Here is a 23,281-nt window from a genome sequence, read left to right on the forward strand (position 1 = left end):
TGGTACTGCTATTGGCCGGGGACTACAGCTGGAAATTGGCCAAATAGGCTAAAGCTGCTCCTTTTACTGTACAGTTAATCAAAGGGGACTGTCCACAAAACTATAAACAAATACACTAAACTAAAGCAATGGAGAAGTGCTGACATTTTAAAGTGCAATTTCATTTTCAGCTCTGTTGGATTTGCAAAAGCAGTGGTCATAATTCACATAATTCACAGGGACAATGATGACGAAGCTGACAAATAGCTACATTATCAACTACAGTATTAGTAAGACACAGAGAAGTGCTTCAGGGGACGTGGATTTCCAGGGTCGAAGAGTTGTTAAACGCACTGTTGCATAGTCTAAGTGATGACATTTTTTTTTCTGTTGATAGCACAATTTACCTAGGAATTATTGGAAAAAAGGGGAAAATGTACATCTAATATAATTATTTTTCTTCCATTATTATGTCTCAACTTATTGCCTAAAAAGGTTCCGGGCAAAAGACAAGCATCTAGCTTCTCTAGCTTAATATACGGTCTATTGATGGTGTGCTACTATGCTATGCTAAATGAATGCTTGTATTTCCATCCATGGTTAATTCAAAAAAAGGTCAACAGCACAGGAAATATCTCAATGTGATATCACTGCACGCTACGACACACAAAGGACCTAGGAGTTACATCATGATGTCACACACACATGCACACACACAGTTTCAGTATGTACAGCAGCCTGTCATGCCGTCTTTATAGGAAAATGCCCTCAGTCCAGCTAAGTTAGCTCAACTAAATACAACAGAGTATACACGATGATCCATCTAAAAAAAAAAAACGGATCTGGAAAACAAAGACAAGCATTTTAACTGAAACATTTTCACACTGATGTTTACACTGTTTTACAGTAGGTGTGTTGTCTCATCCGGTGAATCTGTATTACATTGATGTTTGTGATAAGTGCTTCACTGGATGACTACATGAATTGACAGGCTTTCTTAACGTTTGAGGCCACGGAACAGACAGGGCAACGGACAGGAAGGCAAACTGGAATATTGTGATAGAAATCAATGGATGAACACACGGTTTTCACTGGCAGTCAATGGATCATAGGTTTACAGACAGCGTGTTACACGGATACAGAAGGGAGACATAGTTGCTATTGGTCAAGAAACCCTTTTCACTACGACACGCAACATCAGTACACAGATGATTTTCCATCACAACAGGGCAACAGCCGTTCACTATTCACTTCTTTTTACGCTCGGTTTTCAGTGTTATACAAAAGAGTCGTACAAAAATACCTCAACATTACATTCAATGAAGGAAATTGTCAAATTTCGGAATAAAAAGTGCTCTTGCATAACTGATCGTGTATGACCCATTCCTTCCGACTCTCTCTGCCGCCATCTCTCTCTCTCTTCAGGTAGTTTGTTTCTAGACGAAGACCAAGAGGGAGTTTCACAGTATTGAGGGGGCAGGGGGGGTTAACAGTTGGTGGCCTGGACCAGTGCACGATTCACTCGAGAGAAAAAGTGCAAATTGAGTTGGGACAGTGTTCAGGGGCGTGCAAGAGTTCAGATGCTGCCAGGGGGACACAGCAGCTGCCAACAGGGAGGGGAATACTGTCCTTGGAAGAGGACACATAAGACGAGACGGGACGAAAATACGTCACAACAACCAGGGGTGGTTTTTTTTTGGGAGGGGGTTGTGTGGGGGTTGATGGCAATACTGGCTCAGGGTCAGCCTATAATCTAATCTAAAATTGTCAGGAATCCAAGCTGAAACCAGCCTCAAAACATTGTTTGCTCTTGTTTTTCAGCAAGTCCCAGCCAGTGTTGGTTTCCTTCTGTTGGATGGAGATGTGGTATGTGTTGGGGGTAGTTTGGGGTATAGGGTCCAGGAGAGAGGAAGTCTCTCATGCCTCCATATACTGTGGAGGGGGCTCCTTCGGTGGTAGGGCAATGGCCTCCTCGTACGGCGGAAGAAGAACCTGAAATGTAACAGGAGACCAAAAGTCGACTCAGTCCGAGGTCATAACTCAATATTCTGATGAGTGGCTTTATCAGTGGTGACAGTTTTAAATTGCTTCCTATTAACTGAAATTCAATCTTTTCTGAGATTTGAGCTGCCTTTCACAAAACAGAGGTGGCTCAAATGTCATGATGCGATAGTCACGCTCCATTCGCTGACAAAGCCTGTGAGACACTGTTGAAAACTTTGAGCTCAGATTTATTTTGCGGTTTTATATTCTAACTTTGGAACTTAAAGTCAAACTATTTACCTTATTCAAAAAAGACCATATTCATACTGTTTTTCATTTAATTGGGACTTTTTGAGGCAACTATATAGTGCAGAAATGTACACACTTAGAATTAAGCCCCTCGCATTAAATAGGTGACGATTATTATTATAGTACCATTCATAGTAAAATGGAAGAAATGTACGAGACAGCCTTAGAAACTGTTCATCTTTCATACTCTTTATTTCATCCTCGTAGAAGGCAATACTAGCTGCAAGGCCAGCATCCACACACGTCCCTGCTTTAGAGGCCATATTTGCCTCTCTCTCTTTCCCTCTCTATCCAAGTTCTTTCTCTGTAAATGGTGTTATAAAACCAGCACTGCTGCTAATTCAGTATGAGAGAGAGTCTCTCAGAGAGAGAAAGACAGACAGAGAGACAGAGAGAGAGCGAGAGAGAAAGAGAGAAAGAGAGAGAGAGAGAGAGAGAGAGAGAGAGAGAGAGAGAGAGAGAGAGAGAGAGAAAGAAAGAAAGAGAGACAGACAGACAGAGAATATGCTCGGAGAGGATGGAATTGCGAAACAGCCAGAGAGGCCCGGCAACCACATCACAGAGAGGATTTGAAATGAAGTGGACAAGCAGACAATTATGTAACATGTCCAGAAGAAGAGGGAAGAACGGATGGAAATATATAGAGGGAGCGGGAGGGAGAAAGAGCAAGAGAGAGAGCGGGAAAGAGAGAGATGAGTTACCCTTGTGCATTTTAATGGCATTTATATAAGTACGCTAGATAAGCAGCTGGGTACTTGATGTTCGAGGCAGTAAAAAGCCATTTAGAAACACTGTTGACTTTCTAATAGTTAAAATAGACAGCATGCTCTATTCATTCAGCCTGTGTCTGGAGAGAGGGAAGGCAGTGAGAAAACCGTGTTGTCACTATTCTGGCTGTTTAACCTGCGTGAGCCATATGTCACACATATTTGTTACATTTAAAGGCATCTTAAGCGATTTAAATCCAGAACACTTTTAGTCAAAATCAGCTAATATCTACTCTCCATCCGCGCTACCCGTCCGTCGTGTGTGCACGCTGAAACAATGTTGGTTGTTTATACACAGCCATAGCTCCGCTAACGGCGATTCAAAAAGCCTGTCTCGGAGCCACCAGCTGTTAATGCTTATACTAACTGCCCAAAAACGCCATGGATCGACGTTTCATGGAACTGCGCTTCCCGGCCAGCACTGAGCGTCAACTATTGCTGCGGATAGTATAAGCATAAACAATCGTTTGGGAGATCACTAAATATGTCTTTAAATACTTTGAAGGCTTTTTACACATTTATAAGAATTAAATAATAAAGCTTATTTTTTCACAAAGTATCTAAAACAGTTGCTACAACAGGTTATTTCAATGTCTATACCTCTTTCTTTTATTGATTTGAAGGAGGCCTTTCACCAAGGTGAAACTAGATCTTACCAACACATTTGAAGTATTTTTAATTTTCACAGAGAGATGTGTTTGAAGGATATGGCTTGCAATATTCTATATTGTTGTTGAGCATTGGAATGTCAGACTGTTGAACAACGTGGGCACTGTAGCTTCTCAGTAGAAAATAGCAGCTGGAAATTGTCCAGGACAAATAAACCATGTACCGCAGGGTTTTTTAAAGCAGGTTTTACATGCAAACCAATATTGAAATCAATATGGTTTTTATGGCAAAATTTGGTTGAGCTAAACTACAGTATTTCTTACCATTGACATCTCGCCTATATCATATCTGCAGTGGACTAAAGTGACTGGCACAGATCCAATATTTGCTAAAAGGCCATCTTGATATACAATATGACATCAGACCCTGCTGGATTATCTCCTGTGTGTAGACTCTGTTTCATGAGGTGGAGGATTACGGACGAACAGTCAAATGGAAGCCGTGACTACGTTAATGCCTCTCAGAAACCCCCTGAGTCAACACTGACAAACAGAATGGACTACTCTGGATGACCTACAGCATCGTCTGCTCTGCTACACACAGCCCCAATGTCACTTCACTGACTGTCACTCAACCCACGGTCCATTTCACTGTACTGTGTACTATTATACTCTACCAGTGTCAACCATACATACTGTAAACTATACATATAGGCCAGGGTGTCTATGGATTTCTATAATTTACATCACAGTTACATCACTCCTACAGCGGTATATATAGGATTTTAACAGGAGTCAACAAATGAAACATGAAAGCTATTCAATTACTTCATACCTTATGGTAATCTTATAGCAGGACCTCTCCTCACTAACCTGAACCCCTTGGATATGGAAGTAATTTGACATCGAAAATGACTCGATTACCACAGTATTATTACAGGGTTAAATCATTTCCATAATTACTTTTCAAATGTTATTTTGTAAATTGGAAGAATGTACATAGAATGCAAAGACAGCGAGCTATACATATGCTCTGATCTTTTCCTTTTTCAATAAAATCTTGTTTGAGTTTAACGTGGTAATTTTTCCTTCTTAGCAATGTAGTATCTAAAAAATAATAATAATGAATAAAACAATATTTCTTACAGTGGAAACTGTGTCCCACATGGAGCAGAACATCTTGACTGTCTTTCAAGGTTACATGGATTCATTAGACTTCTCAAGTGGGAGGTTGAGGTTAATGAGGTTTTGGGCGGATTTTGCTGTTACTTTCTTTTAGACTCTAAATAGCTGCTCTAAGCACAAACCAAGGCTAGACAATAATAATGGTGTACATTGCAAGTAATGTCTATCTATGCTCCTTACCTTGTACACTTAGAGGTATCAATTCATTGGACTGAAATAACATAAAAAAGTAAATATAGTCTGTATTTTAGTTTAGCTTGATAAATCCTCACAGATGTTGAGCCTAACATTTGATACACTGTATTCAAGTTAATGTGCAAAGAATAGCAACTTTTCAAAGCCTTTATCAGAATTACTCCTTACGTAATGAACAGAAAGCTTGTAAGCAAAAAAAAAAAAAGCAAAAAAAAATATATATATACTGTATAGATAAGGGCCCTCATTTATCAATCTTGCGTAGACCAGAAAAATGGGTGTACGTACATTTCCACGCAAATCTCGGCATTTATCAATATGGACGTGAGCGTAGGATACGCTCAAATCCCACGCCAGCTCTCAGCTCGTGTATGCAATTTTGTAAACAGCATGGACTCGCAGTGCAGGCTGTGCCGGGTAGCCGATGACTTTGTTGGACAATTATAAGAAGATAATACAAATGCAGTGTTTGCTCAGACCGAAATAAAGATATTAATCACTTAAAATTGTGCAGCTTATGGTGTGCAACTGAGTAGGAGCACTGATTCAATAGTGCACACACCGGCCACTTAGGAGCGCTGCATGGGACTGCGTAAGGGCAGTTATCTCCGTCTGGAGCTGCTGGGGGGACACTGAGGCACGGGGGCTGCATTCATTCAAAATGTTAGCCACAGTATTAAATATGTAGTAGGCCTACACTGCTCTTTATGATAAAAAATACACGGCACAACATTCAGCTTAACATTTTATTTATTTGACGCACTTTTTAGATGTTAGTTCCTCTTTTAATGTGTTATTGATCGCTTAAGCGAGCGATTTATTTCCACCGTTAACCGGCACATTTTTCCGACCTGCTGGTGGAGCAGGACTGTGGGCGCTCTCACAGCTGATCGTTGCCGGGTCGGCTTGTGCAGCTGACTGCCGGGCTGACCACTCCTGCTGTCATACAGTAAAACGCAAAATGTGTTATTTTTAGTTTTTACAACCCTTTTGAGTAGTGCTATCTAAAAGGGCCAATACATTCTAATCATTCAAATCTCTGCAGACCTGTATTTATTTCATGGGGACCATTACCGAACAGTTGGTGCGTCTGTTTCTCCTCTACCACTTATATTATGCCCGCACCCTCAGATGGTTGCATTTCAGAACAGCAACACGCTTTTTTTAGTGGCGATGTTTGAGTCAGACCACTTTTTCTTCATCTATGTAAAGAAATGGCGACATATAATTGTATATGCTGTTTTATAGCATTTGAGAAATAGTAGCCTACTGATGTAAACCTAAAATGCAAAATCCTCAGCTGGAGATCGTTTTGTCAACACCAACGCTGTTGACTGCAGCAGTTATTTCCTTCCTAACTGCTGCCTTCTGTTGTTCTTTGATGCCGCTTGTAATGCTCCGAAATGAAACTCTTTTTTTTCTACTTTCGCTGTTATTCTGTCAATTTCTACTTCAGATAAATTCCTCTTCTGTGCCGTAATTCGCATATCCATGTCGTAAAACCTCTGGGCGAGACCTCTAAACTGAGAAAATATAGGGGCGTGGTACGATCGTTTTCAGCCGCCGCATTTATCAATAATGGCCTGGCGTACGCTGAGATTGGCGAGATACGACTGTTTGATAAATACCACGCGACACCTGGCGTAGGGAGGTATTTGCGCCAGAATCTGCACCAGTTTCCACGCAAAATTGATAAATGAGGGCCATAGTGAGGGGGACTGTTAGTGTGCTAGAAGGGGGATGTTTGGACTCACCGTGGTGTCGTTGGTGGTGACATAAACCAGAACCTCAGTGGTGCCTCTGCCGCTCACGTATCTGTAGCAGTTCCACACGCAGCCAATCAGGTAGGCCTGTCCCCGGAGAGAGGTGGAAACACAAAAGCACACAATGACCTTCAGCATCACACTGTCTCCACTTTTAATAATTACTGCTGCTGCTTGCTATGAACCCATCCATTCATCAAGGTCAGGGATGATGACGGCAGAGCTGCATCAAATCACTACTTGATACAGACTGTGTCCTATCAGCTGCCTTTGCAACGAGACAGGTCAGGAGGATACAGTGCTATCCCATTGAGCTTATAGAAAATATATAAGAAGATGCTTCATGGGTGGACATTTTGTGCTTCTTGTTCCTCTGTGGACGTTTAGGCCAAGGTGACTCATTAGGCATCTCTGGCCCTCAGTAAGGCTTTGGTAGCACTAGGGTTTTAGGTTGGTCTGACTTGGCAGAAGAACAGGCAGTTCATTGTGGCTATGTGTGAGTAGCCTGCTGAGTCGGTACCTCTGCCAGCAAGTAAGGAACCAGGCAGCCTGCTAGCCAATCACTTTACCATTCGCTGAGTTGACCTCCTCACTCTGGTACCGACTCTTTAACGGAGCTATGCGCCGCAGTACAATTATACCTTTCAAACAAAAACCTTGTGATAATGATGACAGAGTTAATAGTACAGAACCATTTAAATTCATTATTTTGATTAATGCCCTTTTTAATTTTTTTTGTGTTTGTTCTCTTATTGACTTCAAAACACCCATTTTGTTTGTTGGGCAAATAGCATTAAGAATCACAATGGTGATGTGCAAGGCTTGCAGTACGTATTGCTACTGATTGCTACAAGGTCTGAGTTTGACTATCGTGCCCGTACACTTTCTATCTCAAACTGTCTCTTTTTCATCGAACCATCTCCATCTCTCTATCCTCCTCTCTTCTCTCTCTCCAGCTCTCCTTCCTGCTGCCTGTCTCTATCCGTCATTCGTGCCAAGTGCAGTCAAGTGTGGGATGTTGGCTTCAGCAGGAACTTTAGCAGGTGTTGCTGCCTCTGTGCTGAGAAATGAATGCGTCCTTGAGGTTTCAGATCTGGCCCTTTTCCAGGGAACCCATTCTACCATCGTCACTGCAGAAACGTGTAGCAGCCCATCAATAAAGACGGGGTTCTATTGGATTGGCTTTGCAAATCTAAGCTTACATTTTATGTTTTGAGCAAAAACACATCCATATTTGATCTTAAATGCTGAAACACACAGCAAGAATCAGTTCTGTTTCCCCGCAATCTGTGTGCAACAAAGCTCTCCGACTGACATATGACATTTATAACTCCTCTCTCTGCTAGTGTAGCAGACAGAAGTGGATCTTCCGGTGGCTGCTTCCCATCACAGAAAAAACCTCGGCTCTGGCTTTGGATATGTGCCGCGAACATTTCCAATCTCAGCTTGGAGGACAAACAACTTGATTTGATTGTACAGATGACTGCAACTTCCTGTCCCATCTCGTCCCAGAGCCCCAGAGCAAAGCTGCGCCCTGGAGAATCATCCATGCATTAAGGGGGAATTAGCTTGACTGGGGTTGGTTTCCTTCTGTCCCTGACCCGCTGCTCTCTTGACAGTGTGATAAGCTCATTGATAATAATAGGAATGTTCACACTGGCAGATTCATTATACATGCCATATGCTCCATATGGCATGTGATGCGCACAGAGTGTGACCTGATAGCCCTATAATCACACGTTGCAATATCTATAAAAAAAGGGCAGAGTATGGGAGGGCCGTGGTCAGTGATACAGAGACTGTGGGTTTACCTTGAAGGAGAGGATGCCGCCAATGAAGAGGAGGACTGCAAAAACTAGGCACAAGTTGTTGGTGGACATGATGTCCTCTTTGTAAGGGAATGTCCCTGGCTGGAAGGGAGGTAGAGAGAGAGATAGAGGTAGAGAGAGAGAGAGTGAAAGGAAAATCAATACAGAAAAAACTAATAAACATAACAAAATTGGACACCTAATCTATGTATATAACTAAGGCCTGCGGACAGCCTGTGAATGCCTCTTTGTCAGCAATGGAACTAAACAGATGAAGCTCTAATCCCTGAATCTACCCAGTTGTCACAAACTTAGGTTAAAAGCAGTGAACTATTCCTTGATTTCAAATGTTGTGTATTGTAGCTTCTGTTCTGACAATATTAAAAAAAAACAAAAAACAAAACAAGCCTGCAGTTAGAAAGGACGTAGGTGTTTGGGTTGGAGAGAGATGCTTCTCACCAGCTGATGGAGGTAGTCCTGCACCGTGTTGGGATAAACCACCACACTAATGGCTACCAGTGTGTTAAGGGCAAAGTCGAAGATTTGGTAGCAGAAGAATGGAATGATCCAAGCAGCATGTTGCTATTGGGGAGAAAAATCAAGAAGAGACGGAAAAACTCAATAACTTAAACTTCAGACAGTCTGTCTGAGTCTTATTTGTATCGTTTTGCCCATTTACCTTGAAAGCACCGTATGTCGCCATGCCACATATAAGAATCATGAGTAGGGATATTGCGGTGGCGATGCAGATATCTACAGGAAGGAGACACAAACAAACACACAGATGAATGTGAGAACAGATTATCTAGATTAGCGTCAGCAAACGCGTAATTTTTCTGGAAGCCTTCAATTATCCACTGACTGATGTAATCTTAAAGTCTTCATGCGGGTGTGGATGTTACAAAATCACCTTAAGTAACCTCTCTATTTTTAGCACACAATCTGACTCGGGCAAAACATGATCAGCACTTCGGTAATAATTACGTGTGCTACGACATTTGACAAAATGTCTCTCATAGTCACATTAGAGCTGTGAAAAGTCAAGGCAAAGACACAATATATGCACAAGTGCTGTTTGTTAATGCAATGACAGAAATTGGTATTCAGAAACAGTACTGGCTGAGAAACAGTGGAATCGATGCATCCCTGGTAGTTGGCGTTGTTAGCAGGAACGTTACCATGACGTCACTACACAGAATTCCAACTCTTAATGTAACTAGTATTTAATATCACCACTGTTTGTTTGCCCTTACAATCTGCATTAATGATACTGTGTTAAGAACCAGGGCAAGATGATACCATTCCGTGCATGTTTACACATACTGCATACATTTTTCATTTCATTTAACTTTTATTTATCCTCGAGAGACCAATTGAGGGGTGACCCTCATTTTCAATGACGTCGAGTTCAAACAAATTCAAAGGAAAAACAACAATACATAAACAATATTCAACGCAAATACATCAAATACATAACAACAGGTGAAGAGAAAAACAATTGAAACATTTACACAGTGGTGAAGATTAAGTGGTTGCAATTAAAATTAAATGGGTGAAAGTACAATATAGCCTAATTAAAACAGTTACAGGTAGAGTTTGGCAGATTTAAAATAGTTTGTTTAAATATAATACATAAATACATAAAATACATAAATAAAATACATAGTAAATGCTCCCCCTATCCGACACCCACATTTTCCACATATCTGAGTTTTCATTTTCTGATTTCTCTGTGACATCATTCAGTAAGTCAAGATGGTCGTTCTAATCCGACGGAAAATTAGAGCGGGCGATTTTTAATCAGAGTAGCCAGTGACAGGCTCTGTGCCGTCCAAGGGGGCGACAGTGATGTTGATAGCTGCCGGAGGGGGAGGCACTGAAAATACACATGCACTCAGATTTGTTCTGTATGGAGTCAAGCCTACTCAGCTACATGTCTGTGCTGCTGAGAACAGCATTCTGGGGAAAAAATAAGTGGTGGGCACTGGGCAGAAAGGAGAGGTGATTTAAGACCTACAGTTTTCAAGTCTTATTATTAGAATGTTGAGGCTATGTGATGTCAAAATTAAATCAAATTTAGGCACACATCCAAAGGTTATAGAGAGGTACACTCCGCTCTGGAATGAATTGAATTGCGTTAGGCTCACAACAGTGTCACAGCCTTGGGCCTTTTCTTGGAAGAATATCCCTCAAATATTTAAGCAATCGTCTGACGCTATGTCCACAGACACTCTTAAAATTGTGTTAAATGCAATAGAGAAGATTTTAATAAGAAGATTTTTTGTTCACGGAATATTGAGTATGAGCTATAAAAAAACGTATTTACATGAGATTGTTGATTGAATCATATTATTTTATCTTGAAACTGAACTTTTTATGTCTTATGCCTCATTGAGGATATCCAGTCCTATATATGCAGAGTGAGACATTTAAAAATGAGGGGATTAACTGCACTCACTTGCATCATCCATGACATCGATGTCGGTTCCCAGCTCGGAGCTGGTAAGGTGGTAGCGGTATTGAACTGGGTCGTTGAGAGCCGACAATAAGATGAGTAGGACCACCGCATTGATGAGCTGTATGGAAATTAAGTTCAATAATATTAATATCAACTTTCATTGTGTCGAGTTATCCATTTTTACATTCTTGGGTTAACCTTGAGAGTTCATTGATAAGAAGGATTTGTGTGTGATCAAATGAATTAAAATGGAAAATGAACAACACGAAAGGTGATGTAAACAAAGGATTGGATAACTTAGGTTTTTAAATTTTGTTATAACTCCATAAGATGTGATTGAGTCCAACAGCCGAATGCAGACATCAACTGGACAAAACACCTGAAGAAGCTTCATGACATGTTTGTTGAGATAAAAAATTGCTATTATTTTTTATTATTAAGCACTGCTTTTCCAGATTAACAAACTATAAAATGCTAGAAAATACAACAAGAATACAAATCACAAGTCTATATAGAGCTTCATGGGTGACATCTTTAAATTGCTTATTTTTGTCCAAATAAAAGTCCGAAATCTAGAAACAATTAATTTATTAAATATAAAGTGGAGAAAAGCAATTCATCATCCTCACATTTGAGATGCTAGGAATTATGACATGGTTATGAAAATTGTTTATCAATTGTTTTACAGCAGATTCAGGATTCAGGAAGCACCTGTTCGACCCACATGATAAGAAGAAATGACCTTGTCACGGTTTCAACCTCGTGTCAACATTTACATAATTACAAAACAGATTATAGACTACACATTTGATTGATTTTTCCAAACTCGGCTCGATTGGACATACATTTTATTATTAGTGGGGTCAAACATGGAGCTCAGTTTACTAAAGGTCGGGGATTTACGAGGTTTAATGAACTATGTTTAAAACTTTAGGTTATCCCGTGGGTAAAAACAGAAGCAAACTCTATATTTAACCGATACAAAATGTAGGACACAACATAGGCTATAGGCTGCGCTAAAAGTGTTATGTTATCTACACAGCACAAACAAAAGTGAAACGTTGGCTGCTTAGAGGGAGCAAATAATAGCACGGTGACAAAGTGTGCGAAAATGTGAAAATCTGATTAAAAATGTTTGCATTAATTGAAGTGGTTATTCATTCGTTTACTGTAGTTAAAATGTCTTGCATTATTCAATAAAACAAGGGAAACCTGCTCAAAATGGCAAATCAAAAAAACAAATGAAAAACAGCAGGACATGTTAGCTAGCCAATTTAGCTATTGTTTGTAAAAACTAAAAATCACGCAATTTTTCACCGTATATCCCATGTATTTAGCTATATTTGTAGGCATTTAAGCCTGATATGGCGTTATTAAATGTCTCTTACCATGTACCATATTCCCAGGATAATGGTGCCCGTCCGTACATGGCAGCAGAGGCAGCAGCTCGTCGAGTACCACCGGTCCCACGGTGAAATCATTATTTATCCTGCTGTGTGTTTCTCAGGCTATTTCATGAATGCCGGCGAAAATGTATTATTCGAGGCTACAGTGCCCTGCAATAGAAATAAAATTAGTCGGCGTCCTTGCTGCTAGGACCCGCCACATCCAGCGTATGTTTGAAACGATGTTCGTCTGTTTCAGTGAATGGACGGAGAGAGAGCCGTTAATCTGGTTCATCCCGGAGTCACGTGACCAGCGGAGGATGTTGCCCGAGCTGCTCAAAACGCTACATGATGACATGGACCTATTGCATGATGACGATCACACCAACACCCAGTGCAGTCCAAGTACTTACATACATGAAGCTTTTTCGTGTCAAACGTAGCCCCAGACTGCCCACACGGATAGCCTACATATGTGAACACAAAAATGCAAAATAAAAAAGTATTTATTTAAGGATTATTATTTTGTTCATAACAGTGGTTCCTAACCGCGTGTTAGGACCATAGACTGATATGAGACCTATAGGGGTAACCCAAGACGAAACTCAGGGGTCACAATATAATGAAATAGATTAAAAAGATGAGAAAAGATTTGAACTGAAATGGGCCTAAGTGTTTATCATTTCACATGACATGGGTGGGTTCCCTAAATACCTTTTCACTCCCTCAATGGTAGCCTACTTCAATGGTGTTTGTGATTTGAGTGGTAGCAGGAAAACTAGTAAGGAAAACTATGGTGTTAAAAGTGTGTTCAATAAAAGGATTTAAATGTTTCTAAAAATCAATAAAACCATACTCTACATAAAACTAATAAAAGAAAGTAAAAAAAAAACGTCACTCATAGACATTTAAGCACAACAGCACCTAACATAAAGAGTCATTTTACCCGTCTCCAGGTAAGGCAGGGCCGGATTACAGACGATGGAGAAGGCAATTTCTCTTGGACCCCTCCAGAAAAGCTCCAGCTTCAGAGTGTGGCAGAGTGTGTTATATATTTTTTGGCATTTTTATGCTTTATTGATAGTGTAGAGAGAGTTGAAATGGGGCAGAGAGGGGAGTGACATGCAGAGAACGACCGCGGGCTGGAATCGAACCCGGATCCGCTGCTGGCCGAGGCCCATGGAGGGGGGGGGGGGCGGGGGGGGAGGGACGACGCCCTACCAACTGAGCTAAGGCCGCCCCCTTTCGCAGTAAATTTGACTCAATTTTAATCTTTGTTTTGTGTGGGAAGATGCATTACTGACATGATAAGGGCTCTTTAAGTGCAGCTTTGACTTGATCTTGAGACCGTGTCAAGAGGGGCCCAAATCCAAATGCTTACGTAATGCATATTCCTAAATTAGTGTCTAAGAGTCATCATCATCAGATTTTCAAGTCACATATTTTCCAAGCGAACATACAACACGGCACAGAAAGGAATAGAGGGTTGATTGGGGCACATGTTTTGCTCCAGGTGAGGATTGCTCCATGACCTAATGCTTAACAATCTGCTCAAACTCAATCTCTCAAAAATCTCTGAAGACTGACATGTTTTATGGCATGCTTCAAAACAAGACACAAGTTTTTTTTTTTCATGTCAGTTTGTCTCTGCGCCTGTGCGAACATCCCGGATCAAGGCTGACAGATGGACTAGTGACCACAGCTCTAAGCTCATGGTGGGCGGACAGCATTCACCGTCACATTGGGGGATTTTTCTCTCCTGCCATGATGCCTAAATACTGCTCAGTCTGCCACCTCTTTAAAACTCTAGAACACAATTTGAAGAGATTTCAAAGTGATGTTCTATATTTAGCCTTAGAAGATTTGCCATAAAGCAGTAACAGAGAGCTTTTGAAATATTAAACATAAAATAGGCCTATGTATTTCCATGTACAGTTGACGGAGCTCTGACATAATGACCGGGAACACAAAGCCTTATAAATCTCTTTTTTCTCAATCCTGCTAGAGAACAATATGATCCCTAAACAAGCCAATGTTTGGGTGTACTTATTTCTATGTCGTAGGCTACTAATGACCTGTTCCAGGACAGAACGTTATGAAGCCTGTGGGTGATTGGATGGATCTTCTTCTTCTTTTTTTAAAAACAGCATTAGCAAGTGATTTTCATAGAAGGGCTTTGGGCAACTGCAGCACCATCCATTAGAGTGACCTTCACTGTGAATATATCTGCCTTGCATACACACACAAGCAAGACAAATACACACAACGTTCCTTCTGGCAGGGAAGAATGAAAAAATAAAATAACGTGGAGATGAATAGACAGTGAGGCAGAGATTTGTGAAGGATTAAAAACTGGTCAAACCAAAACAAACTGACTGGTAAGGGATGGAGAGAGTGAGAGATGATGCGAAGGAGGTCAGGCTTTGTAAGCGTGCCACTCAACTGGCCTCAACGCATTGACTTGGGCAACGGATTGGCCTGACAAGAGGGTCACGGCAACACATGCCTGACTGACACAGATTTGCACCATCATCGCAATATAGTGACTTGTCATGGTTTGAAAGATTAGTTTGACAGAAAACATGAGAACAATATGCGAGTGGAAAAGGAGCTAGCATCACTTACTATCAGCAGTGCTTGTGTGGAATTCTCCTGAAAATATGTGGATATGTTGGCATGAAAACACAATTCAAAGTGGTAAAATCATCAATACCTCTTCATAATAACTGATTTCATTACAATACATCTTGCCCAAGGAGCTCTTGTTTGTTAAAGCCAAAGTCATCTTTAAAAATAGTAGATCTTTTTTAAATTATCTTTCTTTCATTTGTGGTCGACTGAAAATACAGATGCGCCTGAAACAGCCAAAAATAGATTTCTACAACATTGTGATATCAAGCAAATCTCATTTATTTTTTTACCAAACAAACATAGAAATTTCATTTGTATCGCCTCGTTAAACAAAATCATTCACATAACGATTTCCTAAAGACAAGTATATAAATACATTGATTGGATCATTCTTAATCATCTGTAAGAATTTAACAAAAAAAAGGGCACCTGAAGCCACAGCAAAATATAATTTTGTTCTGTCAGGCCTACCAAACACTATGTACCGACACCAGCTGATGGAATGAGGCTCTTCTCCTACCCGCAGACAGACTCCGGTTAATGCTGGATGCCCACAGAAAAAAAGCTGTAATTTGTCTCATTAAAAAAAGCTAATACAGTATATACACTGATAGTGGTACTCCAGGACCAACAGTTAAAGCAGGAGATCGTTCATTTCATTGTACACAAGTACTATTATCAAAGTCATGCAAGATAAAATGAAATTTCTGACATCAAAACTTGCAATTGGATGGAAACTATAAAAAAGGATGTCAATGCACTTTTTATACAACTACAGGTTAAGGCAATGGAATCAAATTCCTTTGTAAATATGTGTAATTGTGAGTGTGTGTCTTATTTGAAACCAACTGAGATGTGGAATTAAAGCTGCTCCATATCTCTATGTATGTCAAGATAAAAACCAAAAGAAATGACATGTTTCACATTCCGCAAAAAGGTAGTAAAAAACAATCCATCGACATCAAAAGGAACTCAATACAGCCTTTTGCACAGTGCAATCACAAAACTGGAAAAAAAGCCCTTACAATCTGTACATATATGGCATGGCTTTTTCTAGCACAAAAGCTGGAAGAAAAAGGTATATTTTTAAAAAATCACTGAAGAGTGCAGAAGGGATAGTTGAGTCTCAAAAAAATCGCAGTTGAGTCAGATAAAGGAAATACTGATAAATGATAAAAGTAGAGGGATGATACTTAACAGTTGTACTGCTTTATGGGGGTAATCCCCACTACTCCTTCAGTTCACGTTACAGTGCCTCCTGGTGGTTCAAAACTGCTACTGTGCTCATTACATAAATTATCGACAGCCCCCAGTGTGAAGCCATAATCAGTTTACAAAGGCCACATTTAGTGCGTCGTCTTGAAAAAAGGTTCATTCATCTAATCCATAAGTGATCAATCAGTAATGTTGTAGCTGTCAGTGTGCTCCAAATTGTCATCTTAATCTCAAAAAATCCGTCAAAACCCTTATGTATTATATTTAACCTTATTTTGGCAAAACTATGAATATTTGGAACATACTCCCACACGGATGGACAGTGAAGAGGTTTAGCTGCAGGAATAGTTGTTGAAGAAACTTCTCACCGCTGTTACTGCCATTGGATTCAACCCGACCACAGCTGCCATTCCACATTAAGGACCTCTTGTTAAATTTACAGCCAATAGGTGGTGACTGTTTGTACTCAAATGATGTATTTTGAGAAATATCACTTTATAAAAAAGATAGTCAAACTTCTCTCAATACAACACTCATTTAATTTGTAACTCGAAAATGTGGAAGTTTGCTGTATTAATTTCTCTTACAAACTGTCATCTTAACTGTACTAAAGTGTAGTCAAAACTAATATAGGATTAAGCAATCCGAGATTAGCCATAATTGAGTGGGCCTTGTTGTCCTGGCAATCACATGAAGGTACATGAACCTATTATGTGACTTCCAGGAAAACAATGTCCAGGGAAACAGAGGGATTTAAGTACTAAAAATACCAATTATTTGGAAAATACCCATCGATCTGCCTATAAATAATTTAGCTTTAGCTTTATATTAGCTTGACCTGAATTTTTAAATGCATTTTGTGTAGAGCTCTGTCCCTCATTTCTAACATAGCAGCTGCTCTATGAAGGGATTCATGGCCAGTATGGATCGCTTAACATTTTGAATGTACATATGAGTATTGTACTTAGATAGACTGAACCACCGATAATCTGAGACCATTTCACATGCAACTTGCTCCCACACATTTCAGCAATTTATATAGGGGCAGCAGCATTGGCAAACAAAAACAAAGCAAAAAATTAAGCAAACGTTTTTTTGGAGTTAACCGTCATAAACCTACACTCTTGGAGGGAAAAAAATACTTCTGATGCCATAATAAATGACAAACATGTGCCTCCAATGCAAATCCCCTGAAACTCCACTCTGGTCGCAGTGTAGAAAATAGTGCAAATTAGTTAAGATTTCAGTCCATAGGACCACATTTCATCACTATATTTAGCCAAGCAGCAGGTGATATCCGATGCTTGCTTTTATTTTAATATTTTTTGTATTATGCGACTGATAACCTGTTTATGTATCTCAGAAATAAACTCTGTACCTGGTAATTATTGCGTGTGACACATTTCAACAATCATTTGCATATGCTTTGTATGGACCTGCCGTGTGACTTTATGTTTCCTTTCGGACCTTTTTCTTCTGGGACGGCTTCGGCGGCTCCACAATCTGCTCAGGCTTCTCTGCAATTTGATTCAGAAGGAGAACATAATGATTATGTGCTTTAAAGAAATTAATGTAAAAGTAGAGAAATAAAATTAAAAAGGATATAAGTCATTATTGCTATACTGTTTGAACCTTTATTTCGTCTCTGCTGAAACCTACTTTGAGAAGAGGAAACGTTGGGATTCTGCTTTTTGGTGGCCAGCGCAGGAGGCTCTTGGGGTTTGGGTACTGTATTAACCAGGGCCGCTGTGCTAACCATCTATGATCAAACAAATTAACAAATATTTTACCAAAACATGGAAGACATGTGTACTTTCATTTAAATGTGCATGTGTACAAATAAAAAAGGATAGTTTTATACTTTTGTTCAATGAATTAATCTGACAGGTTGATCGTGTGTTTTTTTTCTTGCCTGAGACTCAGATGCAGCCTCCTCTTCTGTTTTCTTCTTCTTTTTCTTCTTCTTCTTGGATTTGGCTGCTCCACCGGAAGGATCCTCAGTGTCCTTCTCGTCGTCCGAATCCTGCAATGAAAAAAAAATACATACACACACACACACACACACACACACAAAAAAAAGAAGATGTTCAGTTTATTTGAAAATTAGGAACACTAAGTTCTGGTAAAAGTGATATCCATGGCATAAAGAAGACATCAGGGGGTATTTTGGGGGATGGACATCAAATAGGATCAAAGTCATTCTTTCGCGGATTTCTCTATTTGGCAAATAGATAACCTCTTTGCTTTCTACTGTATGTTGCTTGCTGCAAAGGTGCACTACGACGTTTCACAAGAGGGGGACATGTTTACATATGCAGAGCCTTCAGTTAGTTTTCAAAACATATATACTCTACATGTAATTCTGAGTCTTCGATTTATTTTTATTTTGAAATCAACATCAATAAAAATAAAATTATTTTTAGGAACCTGCAACCAAATGTCAGACCAGAATATGTTTGTAAACCTTGGGCCCTGCTGTAAACAGTAACTTTTCAGGAAGCTTTCTAATTTCCATATTCCTGTGAGAAAGTTTGTTTATTCAGTTATGAGAATATACCTTAGAGAATGTTCACCTCTGACACACCCAGAGTTACATAGTGCATCTTTAATGACCAGTCAAATAATAATAATAATAATAGTAATAATAATAGAACAAGGCAATATAGTCCTGAATGTTAGAAGCTATCTTAAAAAATACACAGGGATCATTTAGAAATGCCTAACAGATGTAATTAGCCATGTGGATGATTTGGCAGAGTGTCATTGAAACCTTGGGGGGGGCGGGCTGTTCCTTCAGCGGAAGCGCTGGTGTCTCCAGCACAGGGGACTCTTCGTAGTTTCCCCAATGCTCTGCTGGGGCATTCCAGTCGGAGCTTAGGTCCACGGCTCCCTTCCCATCTTTAAAAAGATTCCACATCAACAGGGATGGCAGTTAGACAAAAAAAAAACACTATAAAAACAAACCAAAAGTACACGCATGCATCTGATGTTATTTAGAAGGGTGTGTTATGTGGAATGGCTTGCTGAAAATACTCACTGAATCCAGACCATTCATCGTCAACAGGGGGGCTCGCCAACTGCAGTTCAAAGGAATTATCCGGTCGGGATATCGGTTCTAAGAGAAACAGATGATGATTGAGGGGGTAAAAAAAGGACGTTAGTTTTATTACAAAGATGGTTGTAGGTAACAGGAGAAAACATCATCGACTGGCAGTTAAACACCACCATCGATACCAACCTGTGGTGTTTCGTCCAAGCATGGAGAAGGACACTGGGTTGAGCTCAGTCTTCATCCGGCCGTCAATGCCACCCCATGCTGCTGGCCAGAGCATACACAAACACAGATTATTAATTATATTGTTAGATTATAAATTCTGTTCAACAAACAAGCAAAATAAATCCTTAGTTGTCTGGTTTTCCTACTGATGTGTACTGATGTGATAGTGTGTGGGTGTGGGTAGATTAAACAAGGACCACCTTTCTGTCTTCATTGAAACGGTGTGCTGCCATTCAGTTACAGCATAGCACTTACACTTAGCTGTTTTAAAATTAATTTCATGTAAATAGTCCTTTTTTTATCAAAAATGGCCATTTAATTGTGCCAAAGTTCAGTGCTTTTTAAAATGGCAGCTGTATTGTGTTTTGCTCTGCTCACAGAGGGCAAGAGTCTTTGCAAAAAAATAATCCCTTTTTTTATGACTTTTCAAGTTGGGTGTCTTTTATTGAGCCAGCAGTTGATTTAAATTTAGACTTTCAATGATTTAGCCACATAAAAACCTTTCTTCTTCTTTTTTAAATAATGCCACAGCTTGTTATTATTAGTTTTTATTGCAATACCACCTCTACCCAGAAGATGTCTCAGTTAGGCAGTTTTTAAAAGGAGAATGATCTCATTGAAATTAGACCCAATCATAACCAGATCTCTTTTTATTTCAGTCCAAATGGCTATGTCTTATTGTTACTGTGGCTGTCATCTGATGTGGACGTAAATATCCCCAAACACACTTACAGCTGAAGGTTAGTACTTTAACCTCAAAGTTTTTTTCATTTGAGTACAGCCATAAACATAACAACACTTTGCTTTTTCTACTGTTTACAGACATAACCAGCGTTGTAGATTTTGCTGTGCTACACTCCTCTATCAATATTACGTGTGGTGTAAAAAGATCAAACTAGGACCAGTACCTTGAGTATCCTGTGCCCAGGACTGGCGTTTAGGTGGGGCCCTGTATTGAGTAGCCCCGGGGATAGCGCTCCACTTGGTTCCCTCCATCGCACCCATCTGACCTGGGATCTTCAAAGAAACATCTGTCCATCCCCCACCATTGACTGAAGTCTCCTCTCTATAGCTGGAGGACACTGAGGAGGAAGACAGGGAGTCAGACTGACAGTTTGGTCAACCAGTGACAAATCTTTAGTCTAGCAAATTCTTTGGCTTACTAGTTACAACCAAATTCATAAAGAAAAAAAACACCCCATTGTTTACAGGCTTGTTTAGTAAGCACACCCAAGGGGACACCTTTATATCCTCCGTCTTATTTTGATATTAGACAAAGCTTTACTTAAAATCAAGAAAGTGATAGCAATTGAATAGTTCCCATCTCGGTCACATAAAATAATGAATTGCCTTTGTCTTTACCAGATCCAATGGCTGCGTCCCCTTTTCCACTGGTTCTAGAATGCAGGGACTCTGAAAGAATGTGGGGGAAAATAGTAACATGTTATATTACTAGATCATTCTTGTTGAAACATGAGTGAACAGTTCACATCAAGGTGCTACATGGCTCTGTCAACACTGTTTGTTCAATTAAATGTTCCCTTTTAATAAAAGGCCCTGAGCATTAGGTTACGTCTCTGGCTTTGAACATCTCTCCAATTTCCACATTCTAATAATTGCCAGGTGATTACCGTGGTTTCCTCTGTTCTTCCTGGTGTTGTTAGGTGGTAGATCAACATTGGTCTTTGGAGTCTCCACCCCTCCTGGGCTCCCAGAATCCTCCGGGCCCTTGTCTTTCCTTTTCTGCTGCTTCTTCTCTCTGTTACTGACTTTGGTTTCCCATGCATCTGGTACACACACACACACACGGTTAGATGACTTGGTGTGTGCATGGTTGATTATTCAACCAAGACACTACTACAACTACAACAATAAAACTACACGAGAAGTTGAGAGGTCAACCAAAAGTGGAAAGGTCTAGGAGGTTGTGAATAAAGAAAACATGAGAAGTGTGTACTGGATAAAACGATCAGTTTGAAAAAGAGAAGTTGTTAGGAAATTTCCCCAACCACAACTTGGTCTTACCATCTTCAGGTTCCTTCCCAATACGTGTAGACACATACTGGACTGGTTTCACATCTGGCTTGGTTTTCTTCTTGTTCTTTTTAACCTGCACTGGAGCCTGAACCTCACGCACCTGTGCATAGAGAGTAAGTTATATTAAAGTGCAGTGTGCGGTTACAAAAAGTTATTTTATGACAATCATCTTTGAAGCCCTGCCAAAGAGACAAATCTGATAAGGAGTGAGTAAAAGAGTAAGGGTTAAAGCATTTGACCAATAACGAAACTGTCTCATAACACATACACACAACTGAACGAAACTCAAAAAAAAAAAAAACTTGTGGCTACCTATCCGACGGTGCCCACCAACAGTTTCTGGTTACCATACTTTTTTGCAGCTGCTATCTTGAAAGTACCTTTTGGGTTTTGATCTGCGTGGCTAGCTTGGAAACTGCCTCAGTCACTTTAACTTCCTCCTCCTGAGCTACGGGCCCTGGTTGTCCATTGGATTGAGTCTTCTGGGGGTAGAAAGACAAGACACCATGATATAAACAACATGATGTTGACAATAGAGTTATATAGAAAACATAAAGCTTACCTAAAGTCGTTTTATTAGCAAAATATTATAACATTTATTTTAGTCTTTATTATATATTGCAATACTAAAACCACTAACCATCCATTTGGTGGTTTGTTACACCAGCCTGCGGAGACTTTTGGCTGTGTATCTAATAGCTGTGATCTATAAATGTTGGCTAACGATAATTTTTTGATGAGGTGGCACTACGTGTCATACGTGGCCTGTCAGTTGGCAGAGCTCTCAGCTAGTTAGCATCAGTTTCAAAACAAGAAACCGAGATTCGTCATTTATATTTACCTAACTGGGTATTATTTTTTTGTAATTCTGAAAGTGAAGCACATGATTGTCCCAAGATAGCCTTATACATTTTGTAAAAAAAAAAAAGAGGACTGTGAAGTGAACTGCGAGATAATATGACGTTCATTCATGTCAAATGAGATAGCCCAAATAACGTTTAACGTAACAATGGGGATACTTGGATAGGCAAGCTAACATTGAGTAAACACTCCAGTTTAGCATGAATTGTTTCTGTCATACCACTGAACAGAGGTATTGTTTTAATTGGCCCATCGTAACTCAACCGCTTCTTTACGCTACATTTGTTACCTTTTCAGGGGTTTTCTTTTTGTTCCTCCTCTTCTGTTCTTCTGGTTTGGTAATATTAGCTGAAATGGCCTTGTCAGTGTCAGCGCTGACTCGGTGCACCGGGGATCCCCGCTTTTTCCCTACGAGCAGCCCGCCGCAGAGGGCGGCCCAGGACAGGCAGAGGAGCAGCAGCAGACCCGCCGCGGCCGTTGACAGGATGACCCACTGCGGGTAAAGCTCGGGCTTCAAACCCAAATCCACCCCGAACTGAGCCCGAACATACTCTTGGCCCGAAGACAGTACCTCCTTCAAACGCGTAGAAAGCAGCTCTGCTTTTTCGAGCGCAATTCCATGGAAGTCCCCAGCCATCTTTATCAAACACTAGCTAAATGTTAGCTACCATTGCCAGTAGAAGTGTGTGCTAACGGAGGAGTGGCTAATCTAATCTGAGTGTCGGAGAAATCTCAGTGAACTATTCGCTTTTACTGCTTTATTTGGAGTATTGGGAAATAAGATTTATATTTAGCATCACATAAATTATGTAGCTAAGTC

General features: G+C 40.1%; 2 protein-coding genes across 3 annotated transcripts; both read right to left on the reverse strand.

Annotated features, from left to right (window-relative positions):
- Positions 1-1,896: 1,896 nt before the first annotated feature.
- laptm4b (lysosomal protein transmembrane 4 beta) lies at positions 1,897-12,536 on the reverse strand (the record flags this gene model as incomplete). The annotated part of the gene is made up of 7 exons (XM_080045149.1): positions 1,897-1,971; positions 6,781-6,876; positions 8,601-8,699; positions 9,057-9,179; positions 9,277-9,350; positions 11,056-11,173; positions 12,444-12,536. The coding sequence occupies 7 exons, from the start codon at positions 12,534-12,536 to the stop codon at positions 1,897-1,899; spliced, it is 678 nt and encodes a 225-aa protein (XP_079901275.1).
- Positions 12,537-15,335: 2,799 nt separating this feature from the next.
- Positions 15,336-23,142, reverse strand: mtdha (metadherin a). Of its 2 annotated transcripts, none has more exons than XM_080045677.1 (12): positions 22,751-23,142; positions 21,981-22,082; positions 21,589-21,700; positions 21,195-21,350; positions 20,926-20,976; positions 20,472-20,645; positions 19,525-19,602; positions 19,324-19,401; positions 19,057-19,184; positions 18,199-18,309; positions 17,946-18,045; positions 15,336-17,803 (listed from the first exon to the last, which is right to left on the reverse strand). In XM_080045677.1, exons 1-12 carry the CDS (start codon positions 23,096-23,098, stop codon positions 17,736-17,738), a joined length of 1,506 nt encoding a protein of 501 aa, XP_079901803.1. In that variant the 5' UTR covers positions 23,099-23,142; the 3' UTR covers positions 15,336-17,735. The 2 variants fall into 2 exon arrangements, with proteins under 2 accessions (XP_079901803.1, XP_079901802.1); XM_080045676.1 differs by having other exon boundaries at positions 19,525-19,605.
- Positions 23,143-23,281: the final 139 nt, after the last annotated feature.

Source organism: Ammodytes marinus (assembly GCF_949987685.1).
Source record: "Ammodytes marinus genome assembly, chromosome: 17".
Taxonomy (NCBI): Eukaryota; Metazoa; Chordata; class Actinopteri; order Uranoscopiformes; family Ammodytidae; genus Ammodytes; species Ammodytes marinus.

What these genes read in the sequence shown, in the direction of transcription:
- mtdha (XM_080045676.1), bottom strand. Translation starts at nt 23,098, where the DNA reads ATGGCTGGGGACTTCCATGGAATTGCGCTCGAAAAAGCAGAGCTGCTT. An exon ending in CGCAGATCAAAACCCAAAAG is followed by an intron (nt 21,701 to 21,980) that starts GTACTTTCAAGA and finishes CTCTATGCACAG; the next exon opens with GTGCGTGAGGTTCAGGCTCC. An exon ending in CGATGAATGGTCTGGATTCA is followed by an intron (nt 19,185 to 19,323) that starts GTGAGTATTTTC and finishes ATCTTTTTAAAG; the next exon opens with ATGGGAAGGGAGCCGTGGAC.